Here is a 24,647-nt window from a genome sequence, read left to right on the forward strand (position 1 = left end):
GGACTTAACCTACGTGAATGTATCTAGTTCTCTTTTAAACCTTGTTATAGTCCTAGCCTTCACAACCTCCTAAGGCAAGGAGTTCCACAGGTTGACTGTGTGCTGTGTACAACATATAACCTTAACCAGAAAATGTATTATAGCAACTCAATTCACAGAGACTTTCTGGGATGCAAGACTTATTTGCATATCTGCCTGGAAATATGCTGTATGTCATGAAGGGTTTTCACTAATTCTGTCTCTTTCGAGGGGGGAAGAGACAGAATTTTCAAGCAAGCGGGTATATTCTAAACATAAATATGAATGCCTCTTCAGAAATAAATGTTACTGTAGTGCAGTCACTAAGCATTTCTTCTAAAGCTTGGGGGTTGCAGTAGCTACTTCTTAATAACTATTGGCTCATACTAGATTTTATGAAAATGAGGCGTTTGTTGGTCACATAAAACCCTGGTTAATTTGAAACCTACCTTTTCCTCCTAGCTAGCACTGGATTATTGAGTCTTTATTCTTAATCAGCCAATATCCACTCATCATATTTTAAAACAATACAATCACTTATTGAAAAAACTTTACTTACCGTGTCCCTTTGTCTCTGCAGGTATCTTTTGTTTCAGATAGGATTTCAAAGCATCTTTCATTGGTTCATATGTGATGTCCTTTTTGTCCAAGTAGGCACAGAGTTCATGGATTTCAGACATATTTTCAGTAAGTGGGAGGCGGCAAGTTCCTAGCCAGTTCCTATCCATTCAAAGTTAATTGAGATTAGGTCACTAGATCTGTGTCTATTTTATTATACCAAATACTTTTACATGATTGATTTTTAACTCATTCAGGCCAAGCCATTGTTAAGAACACCTGGTAGAAAGCTTTTCCAGCCATTGATACTTGAGCTTTCAACAGGATTTTTCCCATTGAACACTTCTGCATTTCTTCCACTTGACAAATAAAACTAATTCACTAGAACCTTCACATGAGTGCTCCATACCAGACTTAGAACAGGTCTGCAGCATCAGGCCCTAACAGACTATATGTGTTGTCCGAAAAATTTAAACTAATATACCGGTAAATTGTAGGTGAACTTACAGGCCTTTCATCTGCCAAGACCTGGCAATGGTTGCTGTTAGCAGAGACACCTAAGCCTGTTTAAGAGCTGTCCTCCTCACTCTGCAATGTTAGCGATCAGTGATACTAGCGGAGGAATGCAGAATGCTGAGAGGAGGGATGAACTCAGCTCACAGCAGGTAAGTGAAAGAAATTATTAAACAAATTTTTTGGAAAAGTATGTTTTAATGTTTCACACCCTTCTTTCATCCTTTGACTTTCTTACATTTATACACTTTTTGGAAAGCATTTCAGTGCCTCTTTAGTGCTCCTTGGGGAGTCATTCCTTCTGTCTAATGTAATGGTGTCTGCCCTTCTCTAGGCATATAGGATCACTTTGTGACAAAGCAGAATTTAGCACTTACCGTGCAGTTTAGAAGTTACAATATTCCATTTTAGTAATATATCTTCAGGAGTAGAACTAATTAAAAAAAGACTGCTCTTCCGAAGTTAATATGCAATATGGCTGAAGAACTCAAACAGAAAATGAACCCAGCCCCGTGAATTTAATAAAGACTAGTATAGACAAGAAAACCTACTTGACATGTTGAAAGAGGACTCCATTCCCGGAGATGTACAGCTGGTTTCGGTCTAAAGTACTTTCTATATGGAGCTGTCCAAGTGCTGAATCGGGGTATTTTACTAAGACACCAAGTGCCATAACATACAAAGGGGGCCTCACAACTTCCTGAACGTCCAGCATCTTGTCTACTATACCCTTCATAGAATCTTCAAGGTTAGAGGTTAGCATAGAGCAATTTCCTACATGAAAAGGAAATACATAAATGTATCAAGACTGTGTTCTAACAAGCAAAAGATTAATAATTACAGCAACACTTGCCCTCTCTCTCAGCATTCACGCAATCTGTTGAAAAGTCCTCTGGGTTCAAAATATCCATTTAATACATTTTTCTGTCCATAAGAAAATGAATGTTAAAAATGCTCCCACTCGGAAACGATGTTCCTTTTGTTTGCAGAATTTCCATTTATAACCAACTCAATATAGAAGAGGTTTTGTTTGCTTGTTTAAGAGCAGGCCCTGCATTTCTTATGGCAGATGTTTTGGCATAACTACAAGAAGTAGTGCTTGCTCAAGCTGCTCCTAGAGCCCTTAAGTAACAGGTCACTAAGAACTTGCCTGGGTAGTGATTCCTGTGGCACAATTACACCTTAATTTGTGGTGTAGATATCATGTATCTTTAATGTTGTAAGAGAAATTGAGAAGGCAGCCTGTAGGAGGGCTGGACATGAGGGACCTGACACACTGGGATTGGGAAGTAGATCCATGCATAGGGCAATATGGAATAAGTAGAAGTGGGAGAAGAGAACATATGGGCCACTGTTAATGGTGAGACACAAAGGAGCAACAAGTGACACAGTAAGAATTAAGATCCAAGTTGCAGGCCAGGGCAAAGTTGTTCATGGCCATAAAGATGAGGGCAAGAAGTTTAAATATAATTTCATGGGCAAGAGGCACTAACTGAGGGACTCAAAGAAGGAAGTGATGGTGTCTGGTCAAAAGGCAAGGAAGAGAAAACGACTGATCTTGTAATTCTGCATCTGAGGAGACCATCACATAGGGGGTTTTGTCTCCAGCAACTGTTATGTCAGAAATTGCCCTAACTCAAGATTTTTGAGCCCATTGATGTTGATTTTCAATAAGTCTTGGGATACCGAAGGAGTTCCAGAAGACTGGAAGAAAGCGAATGTTGTGCCGATATTTTAAAAGAGTAAACAGGATGACCGGGGTAATTATAAGCCTGTCAGTCTCACATTGATCCCGGACAAGACAGTGAAGCATCTGATATAGGACTTGATTAATAAAGAATTAAATAAGGGTAATATACTTAATGGCAATCAACGTGGGTTTACGGAAAATAGATCTTGTCAGACTAACTTGATTTTTTTACGAGATTACAAATTTGGTTGATAAAGGTAATAGTGTGGATGTAATAGACTTCTGTAAGGCATTTGACTTGGTACTGTATAATATTCTGATTGAAAACTACAACAATATGAAATTAATATGACACATTAAATGAATTAAAAGTTAGCTAACTGATAGGTCTCAAAATGTAATTGTCAATGGAGAATCATCATTGAATGGACTGAATGGGTGTGTTTCTAGTGGGTTCCTGCAGGGGTCAGGTCGTGCCCTAGGCTAGTTAACATTTTTATTAATGACCTGCAAGAAAACATAAAATCATCATTAAAAATGTCCAGATGACACAAAAATAGGGGAAGTGATAAATCATGAAGAGGACAGGTCACTGATAGAAAGCATTCTGGATTAAGCTGGGCTCAAGCAATATGCATTTTAATATTGCCAAATATAATGTATACATCTAGGAACAAAGAATGTAGGCCATACTTACAGGATGGGGTTCTCTATCCTGGGATGTAGAGACTGAAAAGGATTTGGGGTGGGAGGGTAGATAATCAGCTGAACAGGAGCCCCCAGTGTGACTCTGTGGCCAAAAGGACTAATGAGATCCTTGGATGCATAAACAGGGGAATCTTGAGTAGGAGCAGAGAGGTTATATTACCTCTATTTGGCACTGGTGTGACTGCTGCTGGAATACAGTGTCCAGTTCTGGGGTCCACAATTTAAGAAGGATATTGATACATTTGGAAAGGGTTCAGATAAGAGCCATGAGAATGATTACAGGACTGGAAAACATGCCTCTTAGAGTGACAGACTCAAGGAGCTCAATCTTATTTAGCTTAACAAAGGGGAAGGTGGTGACTTGATGACAGTCTATAAGTACCCACATGAAGAACAAATATTTCATAATGAGCTCTTCACTCTAGCAGAGAAAGGTCTAAGATAATCCAATGGCTGGAAGTTGAAGCTAGACAAATTCAGACTGGGAGAAAGGTGTCAATTTTTTACAGTGTAAGTAATTAGCATTGCAACAACTTATCAAGGATCATGGTGGATTCTCCATCCCTGGCAAAATTTAAATCAAGATTGGATTTTTTTTTAAATGCTCTAGTTCAAAAGGAATTATTTGAGGTAAATTCTATGTCCGTGTTACATAAAAGGTCAGACTAGATGATCACAATGGTCCCTTATGGCCTTGGAATCTATGAATCACCTCAATATTCAAACACCTTAGCTGAGACGGGAAGTGAATGGGAGAATACACTGAAAATAAAGTGACACCAACTTACCCCTATAAAGCTTCACTGCATCTGTAAGGTTAGGAATTCCCAAAGTTACAACTTCTGCTTCCAAAACATCTATGTTGGAGAAATTATCAGGCAACAAAATCTTCTCTGAGCGAAGAAAATTTACTTGAAAAATAAAGACAAAAACCAAAGTGTTAATTTTGTCATTTATCCGTCCAGGATTCACTCTAGCAAAAACAATAGGCTGTTAACATTTCCCCACTCCCTCCCCAACAATAATATATTCATTAGTTATTTTATATTCTAGAACTAAACCAGGAGATTCTTAGTGTTGCATAATAAATACCTGAAAACTAATATAATCATAACAGTTTTTGAAGGTCAAGATGTAAAATCCAATGTCACTTTACTTTAAAGCATAGCAAAATGATAGGTAGTACAATCCACAAGAAACACTTAGTGGAGGAGCTGTGGTTTTCTGCCACACTTCAAAAGGGTTCATAACTCTTTTGAAGCTAGATGATCCTTTCATAAATGAAAAATTATTTTGTTACTAGTAGAGAGATAAAGAACCCAATTCTCATATACACTAAGACCCCTTTCTACTGCTTTGGTAGTTTAAAGAGGCTTTAAAAAGGGGGTAAAATTTACTCCCATTTATACTGTTCTGGCAGTGTAAAGGGCTCTTGGTGTAAATGAGAATCAGGCCCACCATCCTTCTTCCACCTGTTCCACAGCATATTAATGGGGCTATTTACATAAGCAAAAGCTACAGGAACATGCCTTAATCCCATATCTGACTTTAGGATATTTTAAATTATTATTTTAACTGTGACATAAACATTATTAAATCTATATTACTGATTGATTGATTGTAGGTAAGCTTACATTAACATCTACACATTATTGTATTAATATACAGTATATCATACTAGTTGAGAATTACATTAAAACAAACATAAGCTTTTCTTTTGGTTCAAACTATTCGCCATTAGTGTTATATATTCTGAAACCTGCATAACAAGTTTGATTTGCAGTCTAATTGAAATTTGTTCCAATATATATATTTCCTTCTATTAAGGCTACGAGCAGTGGTTTCAAAATATTGAGACCATTTTGTCTGTTTCAAGGTAATATGTACATTTTGACCATATTTTGTGGTATATTTTAATGTTTGTCTTTTTTCAATAGTTAGTTTGTTCCTTGGATGCTGCTTTCAGCACACTGGAAGGCTATGGTTTGTTATAAGTCTCTTTTCCCATCCATATCAAGGGGATTCTATGTTTCGGTGGTTGTATCTTAGGATTCAAGCCCTAAAATACAGCCGAATTTGCTCCAATCCCTCAGACAGAGACAAACACCTACAAGATCTTTATCAAGCGTTCTTAAAACTACAATACCCACCTGGGGAAGTGAGGAAACAGATTGATAGAGCAAGACGAGTACCCAGAAATCACCTACTACAGGACAGGCCCAAAAAAGAAAATAACAGAACACCACTGGCCATCATGTACATCCCCCAGCTAAAACCTCTCCAGTGCATTATCAACGATCTACAACCTATCCTGGAAAATGATCCCTCACTCTCACAGACCTTGGGAGACAGGTCAGTCCTCGCTTACAGACAACCTCCCAACCTGAAGCAAATACTCACCAGCAACTACACACCACACCACACCACGGAAACACCAACCCAGGAACCAATCCCTGTAGCAAACCTCACTGCCTACTCTGTCCCCATATCTACTCTAGTGTCTTCATCAGAGGACCCAACCACATCAGCCACACCATCAAGGGCTCATTCACCTGCACGTCTACTAATGTTATATATGCCATCATGTGCCAGCAATGCTCCTCTGCCATGTACATTGGCCAAACCAGACAGTCCCTACGTAAAAGAATAAATGGACACAAATCGGACATCAGGAATGGTAACATACAAAAGCCAGTAGGAGAACACTTCAGTCTCCCTGGACATTCTATAACAGATTTAAAAGTAACTATTCTTGAACAAAAAAACTTCAGAAACAGACTTCAAAGAGGAACAGCAGAACTAAAATTCATTTGCAAATTTAACACCATTAATTTGGGCTTGAACAGGGACTGGGAGTGGCTGGCTCATTACAAAAGCAGCTTTGCCTCTCCTGGAATTGACAGCTCCTCATCTATTATTAGGAGTGAACTACATCCACCCTGATCAAATTGGCCCTGTTAAGAACGGTTCTCCACTTGTGAGGTAACTCCCTTCTCTTCATGCGTCATTATATAATGCCTGCAGCTGTAACTTTCCCTCCACGCATCTGAAGAAGTGAGGTTTTTTACCCACAAAAGCTTATGCCCAAAGAAATTGGTTCGTTTTAAGGTGCCACCGGACTCCTTGTTGTTTTTATGCTTGGCAGTCAGCAGTGCCAGTGGCAGAAAGGATTTAACACTGTCAGGGTATGTCTACATCACAAACAAAACCTCATGGCAGCAAGTCTCAGACCTGGACCAACTGACCTCCCAGGGCTCATGCTACAGGCTAAAAATAGCAGTGTAGATGTTCCTGTTCAGACTGGAGCCCAAGCTCGAAAACCCATTGAGGGTGGTCTGAGAGCCCGAACGTCTACACTTCTATTTTTAGCCCCATTGCACAAGCCCCATGAGCCTGATATATATAGCTGGTACTGTTTTTCCAGTAACATTTGGTATTACAGTTGGGATTGGTAACATGAACTTTTGCAGGTATATACATTTCCACATGAAGTGAGTATCCTTTGAATATATCTAGTATAGTATCTAAACTTTCTTTTTTTTTAATTTTAGAAAGTTTCAGTGGCATTATATATGCTTCATGTAGCATTTTGTGTTCTACAACCATCTTCAGTATAAATACACACACACACACATTTATGGATAATGTTTTAATGTTATCACGAGTCTTGTCTACATTAGGAAATTACCAGTTGCCAGCAATGGATGTCATCAGTGGCTGCAGCTGAACTAGTTCTAGAAATGGTCTAACTGCAAACAGAGGGAAAAAGCCACAGAGAGAGTGTGAGGTAAAGTTCCCTGACAAGTGAAGCTTGTTGCGCTGCTACAGAGGCAGCTTCTCTATAGCTCACCAGAGAAGACGTCTGGTCTGACTAAATTTACCGGGTCTGTTGGACTGGGAATCCCATTGTGAAGCTTAAAATATCCAAGGGAGACTGAAAGGATATGGATGAGGGACTACAGGCAGGTAGGATGAGGGCTATAGGCAGCAAGCAAGTTAGTACAGTTACTCAGCCTCACTGCCCAGCCCAACTCCCCAACTCCAAGGGCCTCTCTCCATTCCTCCAACTCCCTTACCTCACTCACTGTGGATTAAGGTAATATCTTTTACTGGACCAACTTCTGCTGGTGAAAGAGATGAGCTTTTGATCTTCCACAGAGCTCTTCTCCGAGCCTGGGCTTGAAGAGCTCTTTGTAGGTTCAAAAGCTTGTCTCTTTTACCATCAAAAGTTGGTCCAATAAAAGATATTACCTCACCCATCTCATCTAATATCCTGCGACCAACATGGCTACAGCAACGCTGCATACTTAATGCACAGTGAAAGTTTATATTTGTTTTTAAAATATTGTGTGTTTAACATAATACAGCCTATAGCCCTATGCCTGGATTAGTGACATACAGTTCTATGGTATCAGCATATACAGAGAAATGGGGGGAGAGTGTGTTAGTTCAAAGTTGGCATAAAGCTCATCTTGCGCTCCCTTGATCCTGAAATGGCCGTGCGCTGGGCCAATCCCCTGACAGAAAAGCAGCCCAAGGGCTTGCTCCAAATTATGCTGGATGCCAACAGCCCCCCAATATCTGACACCTCAGCTGAAGATTGGCATTGTGCCAGGGAGCCCTAGCCATTGCGCCAACTCTATCCCATGCACCACCAGCAAGGAGGAGGTAGTGCAGGAATCACTGCACTAGATCTGTACCAGAGGATTCCACCAAACTGGCAATTGGGCAATTGATCTTTGATTATCAGCAGGTAAGTATGCCCAGTGGTCTGTGATGGGATGTTAGATGGGTTGGGATCTGAGTTACTACAGAGAATTCTTTCCTGGGTGCTGGCTGGTGAGTCTTGCCCACATGCTCAGGGTTTAACTGATCGCCATATTTGGGGTCAGGAAGGAATTTTCCTCCAGGACAGATTGGCAGAGGCCCTGGAGGTTTTTCGCCTTCCTCTGCAGCATGGGGCACGGGTCACTTGCTGGAGGATTCTCTGCAGCTTGAGGTCTTCAAACCGCAATTTGGGGACTTCAATAACTCAGACATAGGCTAGGGGTTTGTTATAGAAGTGGATGGGTGAGATTCTGTGGCCTGCATTGTGCAGGAGGTCAGACTAGATGATCATAATAGTCCCTTCTGACCTTAAAGTCTATGAGTCTATGAGTAATCCTTCTGGTGTCAGATAAATTGACTATCTGGCCAGATTCTGGTGGAATCACACTGCAAAGCAGCAGCACCAAACCTGAGACCTCCTGGCCCTATATTGTTTGGTGATTCTAAACATGAATTCCAGAATGCAGAGTCACACATTTTCCTCAGCTTCTAAACTAGCCTGGCTGTGGGCCCGCATATTGATTGGGACACTTAAGAAATGATGCTCAGAAAAACTGCATCACATGGAGGTTGCACTAAGGTGAAATGAAGTCCCCACATGTCCTGATGCCTCATTGTGGTGTACTGGCCCAAGTAAAACTGGTGGGTAGGAAGAAAATCGAAGAGTTTGGTTTAAAAATAAATGTTATTGGAGACTGACTTAGAAGTAGGTTAGTACAAAAAATGATCCAGAGATAGGGTTACCATTGTAGCCTGATTTAGGGAGTACTAATAATATTAATTTTTATTTATTTTTAATTTTATTTAACTTAAATTGATTAATAATATTAATAATAATTAATTGTTAATATTAATTAATATGGGTTTTAGGCTTGCCAATTTATTTGATAAAAAGATTAATGTTTTTGTTTTGAATTAGGCTTTACAGAATTTGCAAAGGATTTGGGGGGTATGATAGGAAGCTTACACTGACACAGATATAGCCTTCAAGATTTTTTATTAAAATTAATAATAGTAAGAAAATGGTAAAATACTTAGAGTTACAAAGTTACAATTGCATTATTGCTATTTGAAAGCTACATATGATAATATAGTATTATATGCAACAAAGCTTTGGTTAATATACTTCCTTTTTTTTTTTTCTTTTTTTTGATAACCTGGTGGGAAGAGACACAGGACCAGCCTTGCAGTTTAGGTTTTTTAATGTTTGAGTGCGGGATGCAGTGCTTAGGAAAAACTAATGCTAAGAGCTATTAAAGCTGACTATGGTTTACTTGACTAACATAAACTTAAAATTAAAACCTAATACACAAAACCAAGAATAAAAACTTGGGAAACCAAGCTTAGCCTAGTTTTTTAAAAACTTAAAGTTTAAGAAGAACAAGTACAGCCTACTAATACTAGTAGTTATTGTAACTAGATAGAATAGATAGAGAGATAGAGTAGAAATAGAATGTGTGTGAGAATGATAGAGCGGAGTGCTTTAGCGAGGTGGGTTATTTTTTTTTTATAGTGCTGGAAAAAAAAATTTATGCCCAAATTTTATTTTTTACCCACAAAATGTTAGGGTACGCTTACTCCATAGGCTAGTATGTATGTGCGTATTGATGACATGTACCTACACACATATGTTTTTTGTGGTGTACCTGTGAAGTTTGTAGGTACAAATTTTAAAAAATGCCATATTTTATTGTTTATTGGTTTAAATAAAAGGTTATAAACCTAGGCATGGGTACTTATTTATTTAGGTAACAAGATATAGCTTAACTTTGCTTTTTAAGTAAAAGGTTTTAATATAAATATACTAACTTTGCCTTAGCTTAACATACAAAATATGGCCTGTAGGTTTTTTGCATTACAGCCAAACTTACTTTAATATAAATTTATAAACCTATTACAATAAACCAAATACTTAAACTATATGTGTATATATTGTGATACAGCATGGCCAGAGGGCAGCAGGAGAGTGTTACAAGGGAGCCTTATTCCCTGTAAGGGGAAGAAAGTTTGCTATAGATTAACTAGAGCACCTGAAGCCAATTAGAGCACCTGAAGCCAATTAGAGCACCTGCAGTCAGTCACATGATAAAAAAACCCTGCTTTAATCAGACAGTGGGGGAGTTGGAGCAGAAAGGATTGGTATTGGAGCAGAGGACAGTTTGAAGAGAAGCAGAGGACAGTTTGGAGAAGTGCTGCGGTGGGCTAAGAAGTCCAAGACCCTAGGTAAGGGGCACCTGGCTTGTGCAGAGGGAGGGCAGGAAGCCCCCCACAAGCTGAAGGGCAGGAGAGGGAAGTAGCCCAGGGGAAGGAACCGCCAGTTCAAGTGATTCACCACTATCCTCAGGGCCCCTGGGCTGGGACCTGGAGTAGAGGGCGGGCCCAGGTCCCTCCCTCTCCACTCCCCTCCTCAAAGACACTAGTGGGGCAATTAATATTCCAATTCAGGGGCAAGAAATGGTGCCCTGACCCCCACCCCCCCAAAGAAGAGAAAGTGCGAGACCCATCATAATAGTGCTGGCAATTTGCCACAATATATATATACAAACAAGCAGGTTAGCCCTATAGGCTACACCATACAGCCCGTTTTGGCTGCAACAGTCCCGACCATTTTGGCCAAAGTGGGCATTGGTTCAGTTTGCTTTTGCCAACTTTATCAATTGCCAAGATTAAGCCCAAACAGGACAAATGCCGCTTCTGTCAAAAAAGCGGGGTGTGGAGGAAAGTGCGAGGGGGGGTGAGCAGTGACACCAGCCCCACACAGGGGGACAGCAGGGCTCAGATGGGGTGTGAGGAAGGACAGGCAGGGCTCAAGCGAGTAGCAACGCCAGCCCTTGCCTCGCACAGGCAGTAGGCAGGGCTCCGGTGAGCAGCAATGCCAGCCCTGTATGGGGAGGGGAGCTCGGGTGAGCGGCTCAGGCCAGCCCCACACGGGCAGAGGGGTGGGAGTGGGGGCTTGGGCTAGCCCCCCTTGGTGTCCCTTTTTCCCTTTGGGGAATATGGTCACCCTACACAGATACCACAATGAAACTGAAGATGTTGAGAGACAGGGGTAGAGTATAATTATTTGTAACTTATTCTGATAGTGCTCAAATGTGCAAGGGGCTTTCCAAACAGAAAAAAATGAGGTTTACCTATGAAACGGAACTCACTGCATTCACACTCTATCAGAGCTGCATTCTCCAGGAGCCACAGCAAATTATCATCATTGACTAAAGTAGGGTACTTTGCCACCAAGTCTAATGGCAGAAAACAGTAATGCACTTCCTCTTCTGTATCAAGTAATGGTGTATCCATCAGCCCCAAGGGAGCTTTATCATGTAATCCTAGAGGGAAATCAGAGGATATCAATACACAAACAAGGAAAATTGCCATTAATTTTGTTACTTCTCTTGGTGGAAGGTACAAAGAGTTCTTCTTAGCATGGGTGTTCATGTCTCCTCTCTGAACACAATATGACACATATCAAAGATTAATAGTGGGAAATAGAATATATAGTTGTTAATGGGGAGTTATCAGCGTGTGTGTGTGTGTGTGAGAGAGAAAGACAGACAGACAATTTGGGAGATCTGTGGATTCTCTGTGTGTATTTGTGCCAGACTGCAAACTCCATTTTAAATGTGGGGCTTGTCTGTCTTCTCTGTTGTCTTTTTACCTTCATTTTGGGATGAAATTTCAAGGGATGGTGACACAGCATTAACCAAAGAGGGTTGTAGAATCTTGATAGTCTTCTAGTCTATGGAAACACCCTTGGGACTGTCGAAGAAAAACTCAGTTCTCGCTTTTATGTTTGGGTGCAGCAAAAACAAATACTTTATTATAATACTCTAGTGAACACAAGAGGGAGAGAGTGTCAGGAACTGGGTTGCCCCTTGTCCTGGACAGATCTCTCTCAATTAGTAAACAATCATAACAATCTTTATACCTTTCTAGCAGACCATGGTTAGCATACTTGCAGACAGTAAAAGTAAACATTTGCATTTGTTTATACATAAGCCTATTCGTTATCTTATTTGTCTGCAATACCAGAACAGAAAACAAGACTGCAATTCACAAGGTCATAACGACTTTTCACACAATTCACTCTGCACCAGATACAGGGTAACAGCTTAACCTCTGCTAATTAGCTAACATACATTAAGATCCCTTCAAACCTTTATTTATTAATTCTTGGCCTCCACAGGACAAAGAAGGCAGACTAAGAAAACCAGTCCATCTAGGTAGGCTGCTAACTAAGCAATGGGTCACCTGGCATGGAGACTTGGATCCATAATCTAGAAGAAAATATAAATCTGCTGCTAATAAAGTTTGCAGATGACACAATTTACCAAGGGTCATGATGGATTCTCCATCACTGACAATTTTTAAATCAAGATTGGATTCTTTTTCTAAAAGATCTGCTGTAGGAATTAGTTTGGGAAAGTTCTCTGGCCTGCATTATACCGGAGGTCAGACTAGATGATCACAATGGTCGCTTCTGGTTTTGGAATCTATGAATCCATGATTAGTAGGGTGGTACATAATGACTAAGACCAGTCACTGATCTAGAATGATCTGAATGACTTGGTTAACTGGGAACAATCAAACACCACACACTTTAATAGAGCCAAATGTAAGACCATTCAGGATCCAAGAATGTTGGCTACACTGGTCAGATGGGGTACTGATTCCTGGAAAGCAGTGACAAAGAAAAGGACTTAGGGGTCATTGTAGCTAAGCAGCTGAACATGAGTTCCCATGGTAATGCTGTGGCAAAGGGGGCTGATGTGATGTCTTAACAAGGGAGTATTGAGTAGGAGTAGGGAGGTGGTGTTTCCTCTGTATACAGCATTGGTGAGACCCACACTGGATACTGCACCCAGGTAGGTACATGCCTGCCTGGATGCACACACCAAAATCCCCAATTGTATGTGCATGTAACTAAATTTGCACCTTTGCTTTCATATAATCAGTCAATCTGGAAGTTGAGCACGTGCATACAAAGCACAACATATTAAGGACCTTCAGATTCTAAAGTATTTTTAAAATCCTAGTCTTGGCTGAACACGACTGGGTGCTTATGACTGTGGAGGAAAATGGCCTAAGGCCTAAACTTCGGCTCAACTTTGGTCAAGTTAACTCTATGTATGGTCAGGTGAACTGTATGTGTGGCCTGGAGGAAGGGGGGAGGAAGGTGGCGGTAAGAGGAGAAGAGTAGACAGAAACTACTAAAGCATAACTAATTGTAGAAATTATAAAAGCAGAACTGTAGAAATTATTAAAGTAGAATTAACTTTTTGTAACAGCTTATGATTAATAGCTGCCAGGTGACAGAACAAGAAACCACAAAGGGCAAAAGTAAGGAAAAGCAGAAAAGGCTTGTTGGCTTTATTCCTTATATGGATGTAAAACTTTAAGGAAGTACATGTAATGTTTGTGGTTTTACCCTATATAAGCTCTCGTATTTTATCTGTCGGGGGGGTGGGGTTCGGCTGCTTTGGCTGACTCCCCCATGCATGCATGCTTGATTGATCAATAAAGGAGCCTCAGGCTGTCTGATCCAAAATCAACCGTGTGGTCAATTTTCCACAACATGACCTACAGAGTGTGCTAAGTAATTTAAAGTACCAGATACATTCACAGAGAGGAGGGTTGGGACATCTACCTGTAAATGCTGGGCTTTTAATAGGAAACTCTGATGGCTTGCTGATACATTTTTGCGTTCTCCAGTAATTCATGGATGCTCTTTCAGCTACTGGTATATCTGCAGGTCGCACACGCAGATTGTGTTTCCCTTCCTTCAAATTGTCTAAAGTCTGTTAAGATATAGAAAAGTTATTGACTATTTTAAATTCAAATAAATAATTCAAAACATAAAAGTAGCCACAGATGATACTCTAATGCCTGGTGAACAGCCCTTTGCATCCATAAAAAAATGCCATGGAATATTGTACAATATGTCTGCAATAGCTTCTATAGGTGCGATCAGGTCCAAACTTAGAATGTCCCTATTTTCGGTAGAAATAAGAATGGCAGGTGGATTTTCATTGGAATGTGTAATCTAATTAGAGCCCTCATATATTCCAAAAAGTGTATCCGGGTCTACATGCCTCGTCCCGTGACAGTACAGTACAGCCAACATTCACAGTTTGATCACAAATCTCCTGGGAAGGGAGAGGAGGGCAAAGGCTTTTAGGAATTTCTGATTTCTACCTTCAGTGTTGTAAAGTTTGGCCCATACCCCAAAGGGTCACCATCTCCCTTTGCTGTCAGTGGGACTGAGCAGGGGTGCAGAGGACGGACGGGGGGGGGGCGGAAGGTCTAGGGGGAAAGTGGGGAGCAGTAAGGAAACTGAGGTAGAAAGTGGAATAGGCAATGACCTACTCTGCCTGGGTAGGGTTGGCAGGGCCGGTGCAACCATTTAGGCGACCTAGGCGGTCATCTAGGGCACTAGGTGCCATTTTCTTCGGCAGCGACCGCGGAAGCTGGCTCTTCGGCCACCCCGGTCGCTGCCAGCATTTAGGCGGAAGGAACTGGGGCAGGGGAGGGCGGGGAGGGCCGCCTGCAGCAAGTAAGGGGGGGGGCGGCACGCAGGGGAACTCCCCACCCCACGGCGTGCTCAGGGAGGAGGCGGGGCAGGGGTGAGCTGCTTCACTTCTCCCGCCTCCCAGGCTTGTGGCGCCAATCAGCTTAGGCGCCGCAAGCCTGGGAGGTGGGAGAAGTGAAGCAGCCACGGCGTGCTCGGGGAGGAGGCGGGGCAGGGATGAGCTGGGGGGGTGCCTCAGGGCGGAGGGTGGGGGTGGGGAGCTGCCACGGGGGGGCGCCTCAGGGCAGGGGGGGGGAGGTGCCGCGGGGGGAGGCGCCTCAGGGCGGGGGCACGGGAGGGAGGAGAGCGCAAGGTGGAAGTTTCGCCTAGGGCGCAAAACATCCTTGCACTGGCCCTGAGGGTCGGGGATAGGATTATTGCTCCCACACACCAGGCAAGAGGATAGAATAAGGTAAATCCTCTTCAGGTAGCAAACAGTGTGTGCATTTAAAGTTGAACTTTGAAAACGAGATGGTCACGCACAAAGTGGGGGTAAGCAACTTCTCCCACAAGATGAATATCAAGACGAGTGAAAAGCAATGTGCTATATTTGTTTTTAAAACTCTCAGAAATCTCTCCTGTTTGTTGTCTAACTCTTGAATGTTGAGCACTTTGATTTGGCAATGTTAGCATGGAAAATGAGAAATAAACAGGCCCAACACAAAGGCTGAAGGACCTGCTGGGTTCTGATGACATCATGCTGGTAGGTTATTGGAAGTAAGGGACTAGGAAGGGGAGTAAATGTTTAGCTTCATATAAAAAGTGCCCTGGTGCTAGCATTCAACATTTTTGTTCCACCCAAACACTTTTTTGTTTTGTTTTGGCCACTGAAGCAAAAAATCTATCATTCGCTCAGCTCTACCTGGATTCCATAAACCAAACATCAGTCCCAAGCACCAACCATTAAAAAGAGCTCTCATCCTACTTCACAGAGATGAGCAACAGAATGAAATCAGTAAAATTGGTTCTAACCCAGACCAGAATGCAACCACCAGCCTGAACTCCTGACGAAATTCAGCTCTATCACTCACAACAAAGGAAAGAAGCCCTGAGGAATGTCTACGTCCTTTCCTGCAGGAAAAAGGCAACAATGCAATGCAACAAAGTAGCCCATATCCACCAACTGGGGCCACTCCCCCACCTAAAAACTAGAGTGAGCCAAATTGATATTAATGAAACAAGAAAGCATTTCTGGAGAAAAGTTAATAAACATTTTTTTTGCTTTCATAATTTGGATGTGCGGAATCTGAAAGGGATGTTTACCAAGCTGAATTTTGCACTTTAAGGTAAGTAAAAAGAAAACGGTTACCATTTGTAACATAAAAACAGAAAGTAAAGGAGAGGTACTAATTATGGAATATTTTCCTAATTTTGGAAACTGCTATCAGAAAATGCAGGGAGAAATCTCTGTCGAAGGTCAGACTCTCTGCTTCCTCTGGTCACTTGATGTTATACACTTAAATTTTGTTGGTTTTGCCGTAAGGATGACATTTAAGATTAAGTAAATGAACTACTTTTTCAGGTATTTTTGATATGTGAAGGAGTTAAATGTACTACTATGCATTGCACAAAGTATCATTCAGAATATAGTATGTTATAGTTTATTTCTGAAAATTCTCCTCTTTCAAAAATATAAATTATTAGTAGCTAATTTAACCACTAAGCTAACCTGAAGCAGATTTTTGTTTACAGTGTGGGTTGAGTATCCATTTGGATACCTAATCCATGCCATAAGCTACATACTGGTAAATATAGATTATTTATTTATTCAGTATTCATATGGTATTTATTAATTATATTTATTATTATCCTCAGGTATCCCATAGACAAAATATGAAGGCACTCTTGAACTAACAGAAGTTACTAGATCACAGGCCCTTGTTCTCATGGGAGACTTCAATCACCCTGATATCTGCTGGGAGAGCAATACAGCGGTGCACAGACAATCCAGGCAGTTTTTGGAAAGTGTAGGGGACAATTTCCTGGTGCAAGGGCTGGAGAAACCAACTAGGGGCAGAGCTCTTCTTGACCTGCTGCTCACAAACAGGGAAGAATTAGTAGGGGAAGCAAAAGTGGATGGGAACCTGGGAGACAGTGACCATGAGATGGTTGAGTTCAGGATCCTGACACAAGGAAGAAAGGAGAGCCGCAGAATACGGACCCTGGACTTCAGAAAAGCAGACTTTGACTCCCTCAGGGAACTGATGAGCAGGATCCCCTGGGAGAATAACATGAGAGGGAAAGGAGTCCAGGAGAGCTGGCTGTATTTTAAAGAATCCTTATTGAGGTTGCAGGAACAAACCATCCCGATGTGTAGAAAGAATAGAAAATATGGCAGGCGACCAGCTTGGCTTAACAGTGAAATCCTTGCTGATCTTAAATGCAAAAAAGAAGCTTACAAGAAGTGGAAGATTGCACAAATGACCAGAGGGGAGTATAAAAATATTGCTCAGGCATGCAGGAGTGAAATCAAGAAGGCCAAGTCACACTTGGAGTTGCAGGGGGGAGAGAGAGAGAGCTCAGTGGTTTGAACATTGGCCTACTAAACCCAGGGTTGTGAGTTCAATCCTTGAGGGGGGCCACTTAGGGATCTGGGGCAAAAATTGGTCCTGCTAGTGAAGGCAGGGGGCTGGACTCAATGATCTTTCAAGGTCCCTTCCAGTTCTAGGAGATTGGTATATCTCCAATAATTACCTATTACCTTTAGCTAGCAAGAGATGTTAAGAGTAACAAGAAGGGTTTCTTCAGGTATATTAGCAACAAGAAGAAAGTCAAGGAAAGTGTGGGCCCCTTACTGAATGAGGGAGGCAACCTAATGACAGAGGATGTGGAAGAAGCTAATGTACTCAATGCTTTTTTTGCCTCTGTCTTCACGAACAAGGTCAGCTCCCAGACTATTGCACTGGGCAGTACAGCCTGGGGAGGAGGTGACCAGCTCTCTGTGGAGAAAGAAGTGGTTCAGGACTATTTAGAAAGGCTGGACAAGCACAAGTCCATGGGGCCGGATGCGCTGCATCCGAGGGTGCTAAAGGAGTTGGCGGATGTGATTGCAGAACCATTGGCCATTATCTTTGAAAAATCATGGTGATTGGGGGAGGTCTCGGATGACTGGGAAAAGGCTAATGTAGTGCCCATCTTCTAAAAAGGAAAGAAGTAGGATCCAGGGAACTACAGGCCAGTCATCCTCACCTCAGTCCCTGGAAAAATCATGGAGCAGGTCCTCAAGGAATCAATTCTGAAGCACTTAGAGGAGAGGAAAGTGATCAGGAACAGTCAGCATGGATTCACCAAGGGCAAGTCATGCCTGACTAACCTAATTGCCTTCTATGATGAGATAACTGGCTCTGTGGATGAGGGGAAAGCAGTGGACGTGTTATTCCTTGACTTTAGCAAAGCTTTTGATACGGTCTCCCACAGTATTCTTGCCAGCAAGTTACAGAAATATGGGCTGGATGAATGGAGTATAAGGTTGATAGAAAGCTGGCTAGATCGTCAGGCTCAACGGGTAGTGATCAATGGCTCCATGTCTAGTTGGAAGCCAGTATCAAGTGGAGTGCCCCAAGGGTCGGTCCTGGGGCCAGTTCTGTTCAATATCTTCATTAATGATCTGGAGGATGGTGTGGACTGCATCCTCAGCAAGTTTGCAGATGACACTAAACTGGGAGGAGTGGTAGATACGCTGGAGGGTAAGGATAGGATACAGAGGGACCTAGACAAATTAGAGGATTGGGCCAAAAGAAACCTGATGAGGCTCAACAAGGATAAGTGCAGAGTCCTGCACTTAGGACGGAAGAATCCCATGCACTGCTACAGACTAGGGACCGAATGACTAGGTAGCAGTTCTGCAGAAAAGGACCTAGGGGTTACAGTGGACAAGAAGCTGGATATGAGTCAACAGTGTGCCCTTGTTGCCAAGAAGGCTAATGGCATTTTGGGCTGTATAAGTAGGGGCATTGCCAGCAGATCGAGGGACGTGATCATTCCCCTCTATTCAACATTGGTGAGGCCTCATCTGGAGTACTGTGTCCAGTTTTGGGCCCCACACTACAAGAAGGATGTGGAAAAATTGGAGAGAGTCCAGCGGAGGGCAACAAAAATGATCGGGGGCTGAAGCACAGGACTTACGAGGCGAGGCTGAGGAAACTAGGATAGCTTAGTCTGCAGAAGAGAAGAATGAGGGGGGATTTGATAGCTGCTTTCAACTACCTGAAAGGGGGTTCCAAAGAGGATGGATCTAGTCTGTTCTCAGTGGTAGCAGATGACAGAACAAGGAGTAACGGTCTCAAGTTGCAGTGGGGGAGGTTTAGGTTGGATATTAGAAAAAACTTTTTCACTAGGAGGGTGGTGAAGCACTGGAATGGGTTCCCTAGGGAGGTGGTGGAATCCCCTTCCTTAGAGGTTTTTAAGGTCAGGCTCCACAAAGCCCTACTGGGATGATTTAGTTGGGAATTGGTCCTGCTTTGAGCAGGAGGTTGGACTAGATACCTCCTGAGGTCCCTTCCAACCCCGATATTCTATGAAGCACTCCTGAACTGTATCTTATGAACAATGCATTATTTGCCAACAAGAAGTGAAAAGGGACAGCGTTGTTGCTTCTAGTGAACAGTGATTGGCTATAATACAAGAGGCAACCCATGCAAGACAGAAACTCCGGGGTTTCCAAAACAGGGATGCAACTGATAAACTTCTGTCAGCTCTTCAATCTGAATGCAGGCAATCATTACTTTGGCATAAAATCCATTATGCAACGTTCACAGATAAAGGTAAAATTAGCAGACTTGGAAGTCCATTGAAGGTACTTCATCACCCAGTAAGGGTGAACTGCAAACCCAATCTTGTGTTACAATCATCAAAACCTTGACAGTACTTCAGAGCAACTTTCCCCGCAGTGTACTGGAGTCTTTGCATTTTCTGCCAGGGTGGAAGTGCAAAACAAAAACTTTCTTCTGTAAAAACTGTTGAGAATGAAGGCATATTTAGGCGTAACAGAAGCCTGCTTTGGATTTTATGCATCTGTTCTGATAACATTTAACAACATAAGCCTAATTAGAACTATGTACATTAAGAAAATGCAGAATAATCATGTTTAGTGTTGCGCATGTGTAAGAAATTACAGAGTAATCGTGTTTATGAGAACAAGAAAAGATACAGTAACTATAAAACTAGAAAAGACCAGTTTGGACGAACATTAATCTTGTACTGAGAGGGGAGGAGAGTTAACATGGAAATGAGAGACCAATAGGTATGTATAAGAAAAGATAAAGTTATAAATAAGTTTGTGTAACAAAGAGAAACTGATGCTCTATTGTCTGGTGTTGGAGGCAACTGTGATGAGATCGTCCTGTTAAGCTTCTCACTTGTGAGTGTAATAGATCGCTACTCTGAGGGCAGGTCTACACTAAGGGCGGGGGTCGAACTAGGGTACGCAATTTCAGCTACGTGAATAGCGTAGCTGAACTCGAAGTACCCTAGTTCGAACTACTTACCCGTCCAGACGCCGCGGGATCGAAGTCCGCAGCTCCAAGGTTGACTCCGCCACCGCCATTTGCAGTGGTGGAGTACCGGAGTCGACCGGAGCGCGCGGGGAGTTCGAACTCCGAGAAGTCGAACTCACCGCGTCGACCCGGCAGGTAAGTGTAGACTAGCCGAGTGTTTTGCCTTAATAAATACTCGTTACACCCATCCGCTGAGTAAGTGAACCTCTGTCCAACAACATTCAAATGAGCAAGTACATGAGGCACCAGAGTATGAACATGAGCTTTGTGTATGTGTAGCTGGTGTAAGTAACCTTATAGCCTCAGAAAGAAAATACCACCCTAACTGCTAGAAGCATTTCTTCAGAAAAGTAACAAAAAGTAAGCATGAAACCACTCAGCAAGGTATTGACTTGCCAGTGGTCTGAATTAGTACTGGGTTAAAACACTGCAGAAAAAGGCCATGTTTTGGAACTTTTTATGGACTCATTACAGTTTTCTCTCAAATGAAGCCGGGGGAGAGGTTCCACATTCATTTGTAAGCCATTTGGCAACCTTTAAAAAAAAAACATATTCTACATCTTGATGGTGCTTATGAGTTCACTGTCGTACATGATCAACCTGCTTCAGAAATACAAATATTATTAGTGCCTGTCAAATTCCACCATATCCCTTTCTCTAGACCAGTGGTTTTCAACCTTTTTCCATTTGCAGACCCCTAAAATATTTCCAATGGAGGTGAAGCACCTTTGAAAATACAACTTGTCATCTGCGGACCCCTATCATAGAGTCTTAGACTGAAAACCGACTGAACAGAGCTCAACGATAAATGTTGCACATGCTTTGCACGGTATCTGACGCCACATGAGAAAGGGCACTGAACTGTGGGCTTCTATGGTAATGACAACACTTCTGGGTTTTGACCTAATAGATTGGGGTATTCACTTACTTTTGATTGATCAGAAAAATGGAATGCCTTTTCTGGGATCTGAAACTTTATTTTCATAGTCACTTTTTGTGGATCCCTTAGACTGCAGGGACCACAGGCTGAAAACCTCTAAACTGTTAGACAGAACAGGAGAAGAAAATGTATCAACTATTACAATATACAAGACTGAGCTGGAAAATGAATTTCTCTCTACGATACATGTAGCACTGAAATTATGCTCAGATATACTTGCTCATCCCAGCTAAATGTCAGTGAGGAAGAGGCACTAGCCTGTATGCCAAAAAAGTGATTATGTGAAGATAAGACACAGAAATCATATATGCAGTGTTGTAACCTTGTTGGTCTCAGGATATTAGAGAGACAAGGTGGGTGAGGTAATATCTTCTATTGGACCAACTTCTGTTGGTGAAAGAGACAAGTTTTCGAGATTACACAGAGCTCTTCTTTAGGTCTGGAGAGCTCTATGTAAGCGCAGAAGCTTACATACAGAACTTGGTTCATTAGAACATATTACCTCACCCACCTTGTCTCTCTAATATCCTGAGACCAACATGGCACAACAACACTGCACCAACAGATACTATGTAAGGAATTAGCTATATTCACTGAAAACATGTTCTTAGATTCTGTGTCAAGGTATATGTCACCAGCAGAGGTGAAGAAACAGGTTTTCTGTCAGACAAAAGATGTTTGTTTATCTATCTCCCTGTCGGATTTAAATTAAGCATTGTAAGCTGCTATAATGGATGTCTATTTACAATTGAAGTTATCAAAGAGGTTAGAAGTCAACAGGACAGAAGCACAAAAGAGAAACTAACCACCAGGGCCAGCTTTAGGGCGATTCACCCGATTCCCCCGAATCGGGCCCTGCACCCCTAAGAGGGCCCCGCAATGTCCCTAAGGACCCTCTGCTGCCGTGCCGCCGAAGGCACCGGCAGCCAATAGAGCTTCCGCCAAAGTCCTGCCGCTGTCTTCAGTGGCAGATCGATCGCTGCACCGGCAGCCAACTGAGCTTCCGATGAAGTCCCGCCGCTGTCTTTGGAGGCAGCTTGATCGCTGCTGCGGAAGAAGGACCTGCCGCCGACATGCCGCTGAAGGCACTAGCAGCCAATTGAGCTGCTGCCGAAGTCCCGCCGCTGTCTTCAGCGGCAGCTCTTTCGAATCAGGCCCCGCAGTACCTAAAACCGGCCCTGCTAACCACAGTACATATAATGAACTTTAGGGATATAAGAAGGCAAACAAGACACCCCCTTATCCTGCCTGTAGGAAGTAAATGGGCAGTGCATTTACCCTCACGAAAATGGGACCTCAGCCAACCTTGGCTGAAGAGGCAGCAAAAGACATTACGTGAGATAAATTTCTTCAGTCAGGAGGTTAACCTGTTTGTTAAGTTTAGTCTCTAGAAAGTGTGTTATACTTTTGTTTCCAATATCCTTACTCACTATAACTTGAATCTTTGGTAATAAACTTCTTGTTTTCACTATAATATATTTAAGTGCTGTGATATTAAGCAAGGTACTTCTGCTTCTGAGTTGAATCCCACAAGCTGGTGGGTACACTGTTCCCTTGCGTACAGCAGACCTGGTATTTCCATCAGTGTTCAGTGGAAAAAGGACTGCATGCTACAGAGGAATGCTTCAAAGGGGCTTGGGGACTGAGGTGCACCTACTGCTAACCTGCAAGACAAGCTAAAGGCTGGCAGAGTCCAGAGGAAAGCGTGTGAGTGGCTAAGCTGCTGGTGTCAGGGAGCTGATATCCGGTTAAGCACAAGCAAGAGTCTCTCAAGCTAGATGCAGGGAGCAGCCAGCTGAGTCACAGTCCTGGGTACCCTGAGAACCATCACACGCTCACTGGAGGTTCTTAAGAAATGATTGGACAAACACCTGTTAGGGATGATCAAGATTTACTTGGTCCTACCTTAGTGCAGGGGCTGGACTAGATGACCTCTTAAGAACCCTTCCAGCCCTATGTTTCTATGAATCTGTGTTTTTAATATGAGTAAGGACCTTTCAATGGCCTCTGATGGAAAGGTCAAATGTCATATTCGGGATTTATTTCTGTACTCAGAAGCCCATAATGAATGAATGTACATGGAAATTAATTGTTAGGCATCCATTCCAAGCATCTATATATTCACACATACTCTGAAATCTTTATGTAGTCATCATTATTTATGAATGAACAAAAGCTGTATAAAAGTAATACATAACATCACACTGTACCTGCAATAAAGGTGTCAGCTGCAAAATTAATGCTTGTTCATACAACAAATTCAATTCAGCACAGCTGGAAAAAGACAACTTTGAGGTATGTAGATAATAATGGACGTGTCTAAATGTGAATCCATCTCTGTCGATGAATAGTCTTGGGTTTTCAGATGGAACCAGGGCAGAAGATTCTTTCCAAAGCAGGGATTCTGGAAACTGAGCAATTTTACTTTTAGGAATAGAGAAATGCCAGCCGCCAACATTAAAATGAATTGAGTCCTCTTCTGTAGATTCATTAACTATCTCTGGTTCCTTCTAATTGAAAAAGAAAATCATATCAATAGGCTAGAGTGAACGGGTAGGTTCTGAAGCAGTGTCTTATAATAATTTATTTCAAAATGCCATTGGTCTTTACATTTGATTTTCTATTTAGTGGCAGCACACTTACTTACTACACATTTTGGGCCTGATGAAACAAGTATGTATATGACCGATTACATTACTACACAATCACTTGTGCATACAAACACCATATTTCACACAAATATGGTAACTGTGCATGCAAATTAGGCAAACACATATGCATTTTTGTGCATACATGTCTAATCTTTTGAAAGTCAGGTCCAAAATGTATAGTGAATGTGTTACCGTTGAATGAAAAGTAAAACTTAAAGAATAATATCATTTGTAGATGCTCAAATAAAATTGAGCCTCTAGTAAATACTTACATGGCTGACAACAATGGGTCTGACTATAACCACTTATATGGATGGTTGACAGAACTGTAACTCAGCTGGCTTCAGTGAAATTCAGTGATTTATACTAATGTGACAGCAGCCTGGCCCCAGTGTGTGTAGTAGCAGAAAACACATGCCAGTAAAATCCAAATGAACAGCGATAATAAGGTATTATCCTAAACAACTCTGAATAACACATGAATGCATCTTACAACCATCACAGAAAAATATGTTGTTATTATCTAGAAATGCATATATTAACTAGTATTATGGAAGGTCCAGTCACAGATCTGATGATTTCATAAGGGGGGAGGGGGAGATTGCCTGGGTGCCCTAACTGTGAATTACCATAGGTTAACACAATTGGACTTCTTTTAAGGTGGACCTTAACCCTGAATGCTTGT

At 42.0% G+C, this 24,647-nt stretch overlaps 1 protein-coding gene across 3 annotated transcripts in view; it reads right to left on the reverse strand.

Annotated features, from left to right (window-relative positions):
• The window catches only part of KCTD19 (potassium channel tetramerization domain containing 19), a 56,234-nt gene that overhangs the window by 24,477 nt on the left and 7,110 nt on the right, over positions 1–24,647 (reverse strand). The window contains exons 2-7 of one of the 3 annotated variants that reach the window (XM_044987767.1): positions 23,522–23,818; positions 13,956–14,106; positions 11,446–11,637; positions 4,276–4,398; positions 1,641–1,863; positions 578–738 (exon numbers count right to left, since the gene is read on the reverse strand). In XM_044987767.1, the coding sequence (XP_044843702.1) occupies positions 578–738; positions 1,641–1,863; positions 4,276–4,398; positions 11,446–11,637; positions 13,956–14,106; positions 23,522–23,818 (1,147 nt within the window). Of the gene's footprint in view, positions 1–577; positions 739–1,640; positions 1,864–4,275; positions 4,399–11,445; positions 11,638–13,955; positions 14,107–23,521; positions 23,822–24,647 lie in introns of all 3 variants that reach the window. The other 2 variants (XM_044987766.1, XM_044987764.1) reach the window with 2 other exon arrangements.

This window comes from Mauremys mutica, chromosome 14 (assembly GCF_020497125.1).
Source record: "Mauremys mutica isolate MM-2020 ecotype Southern chromosome 14, ASM2049712v1, whole genome shotgun sequence".
Taxonomy (NCBI): Eukaryota; Metazoa; Chordata; order Testudines; family Geoemydidae; genus Mauremys; species Mauremys mutica.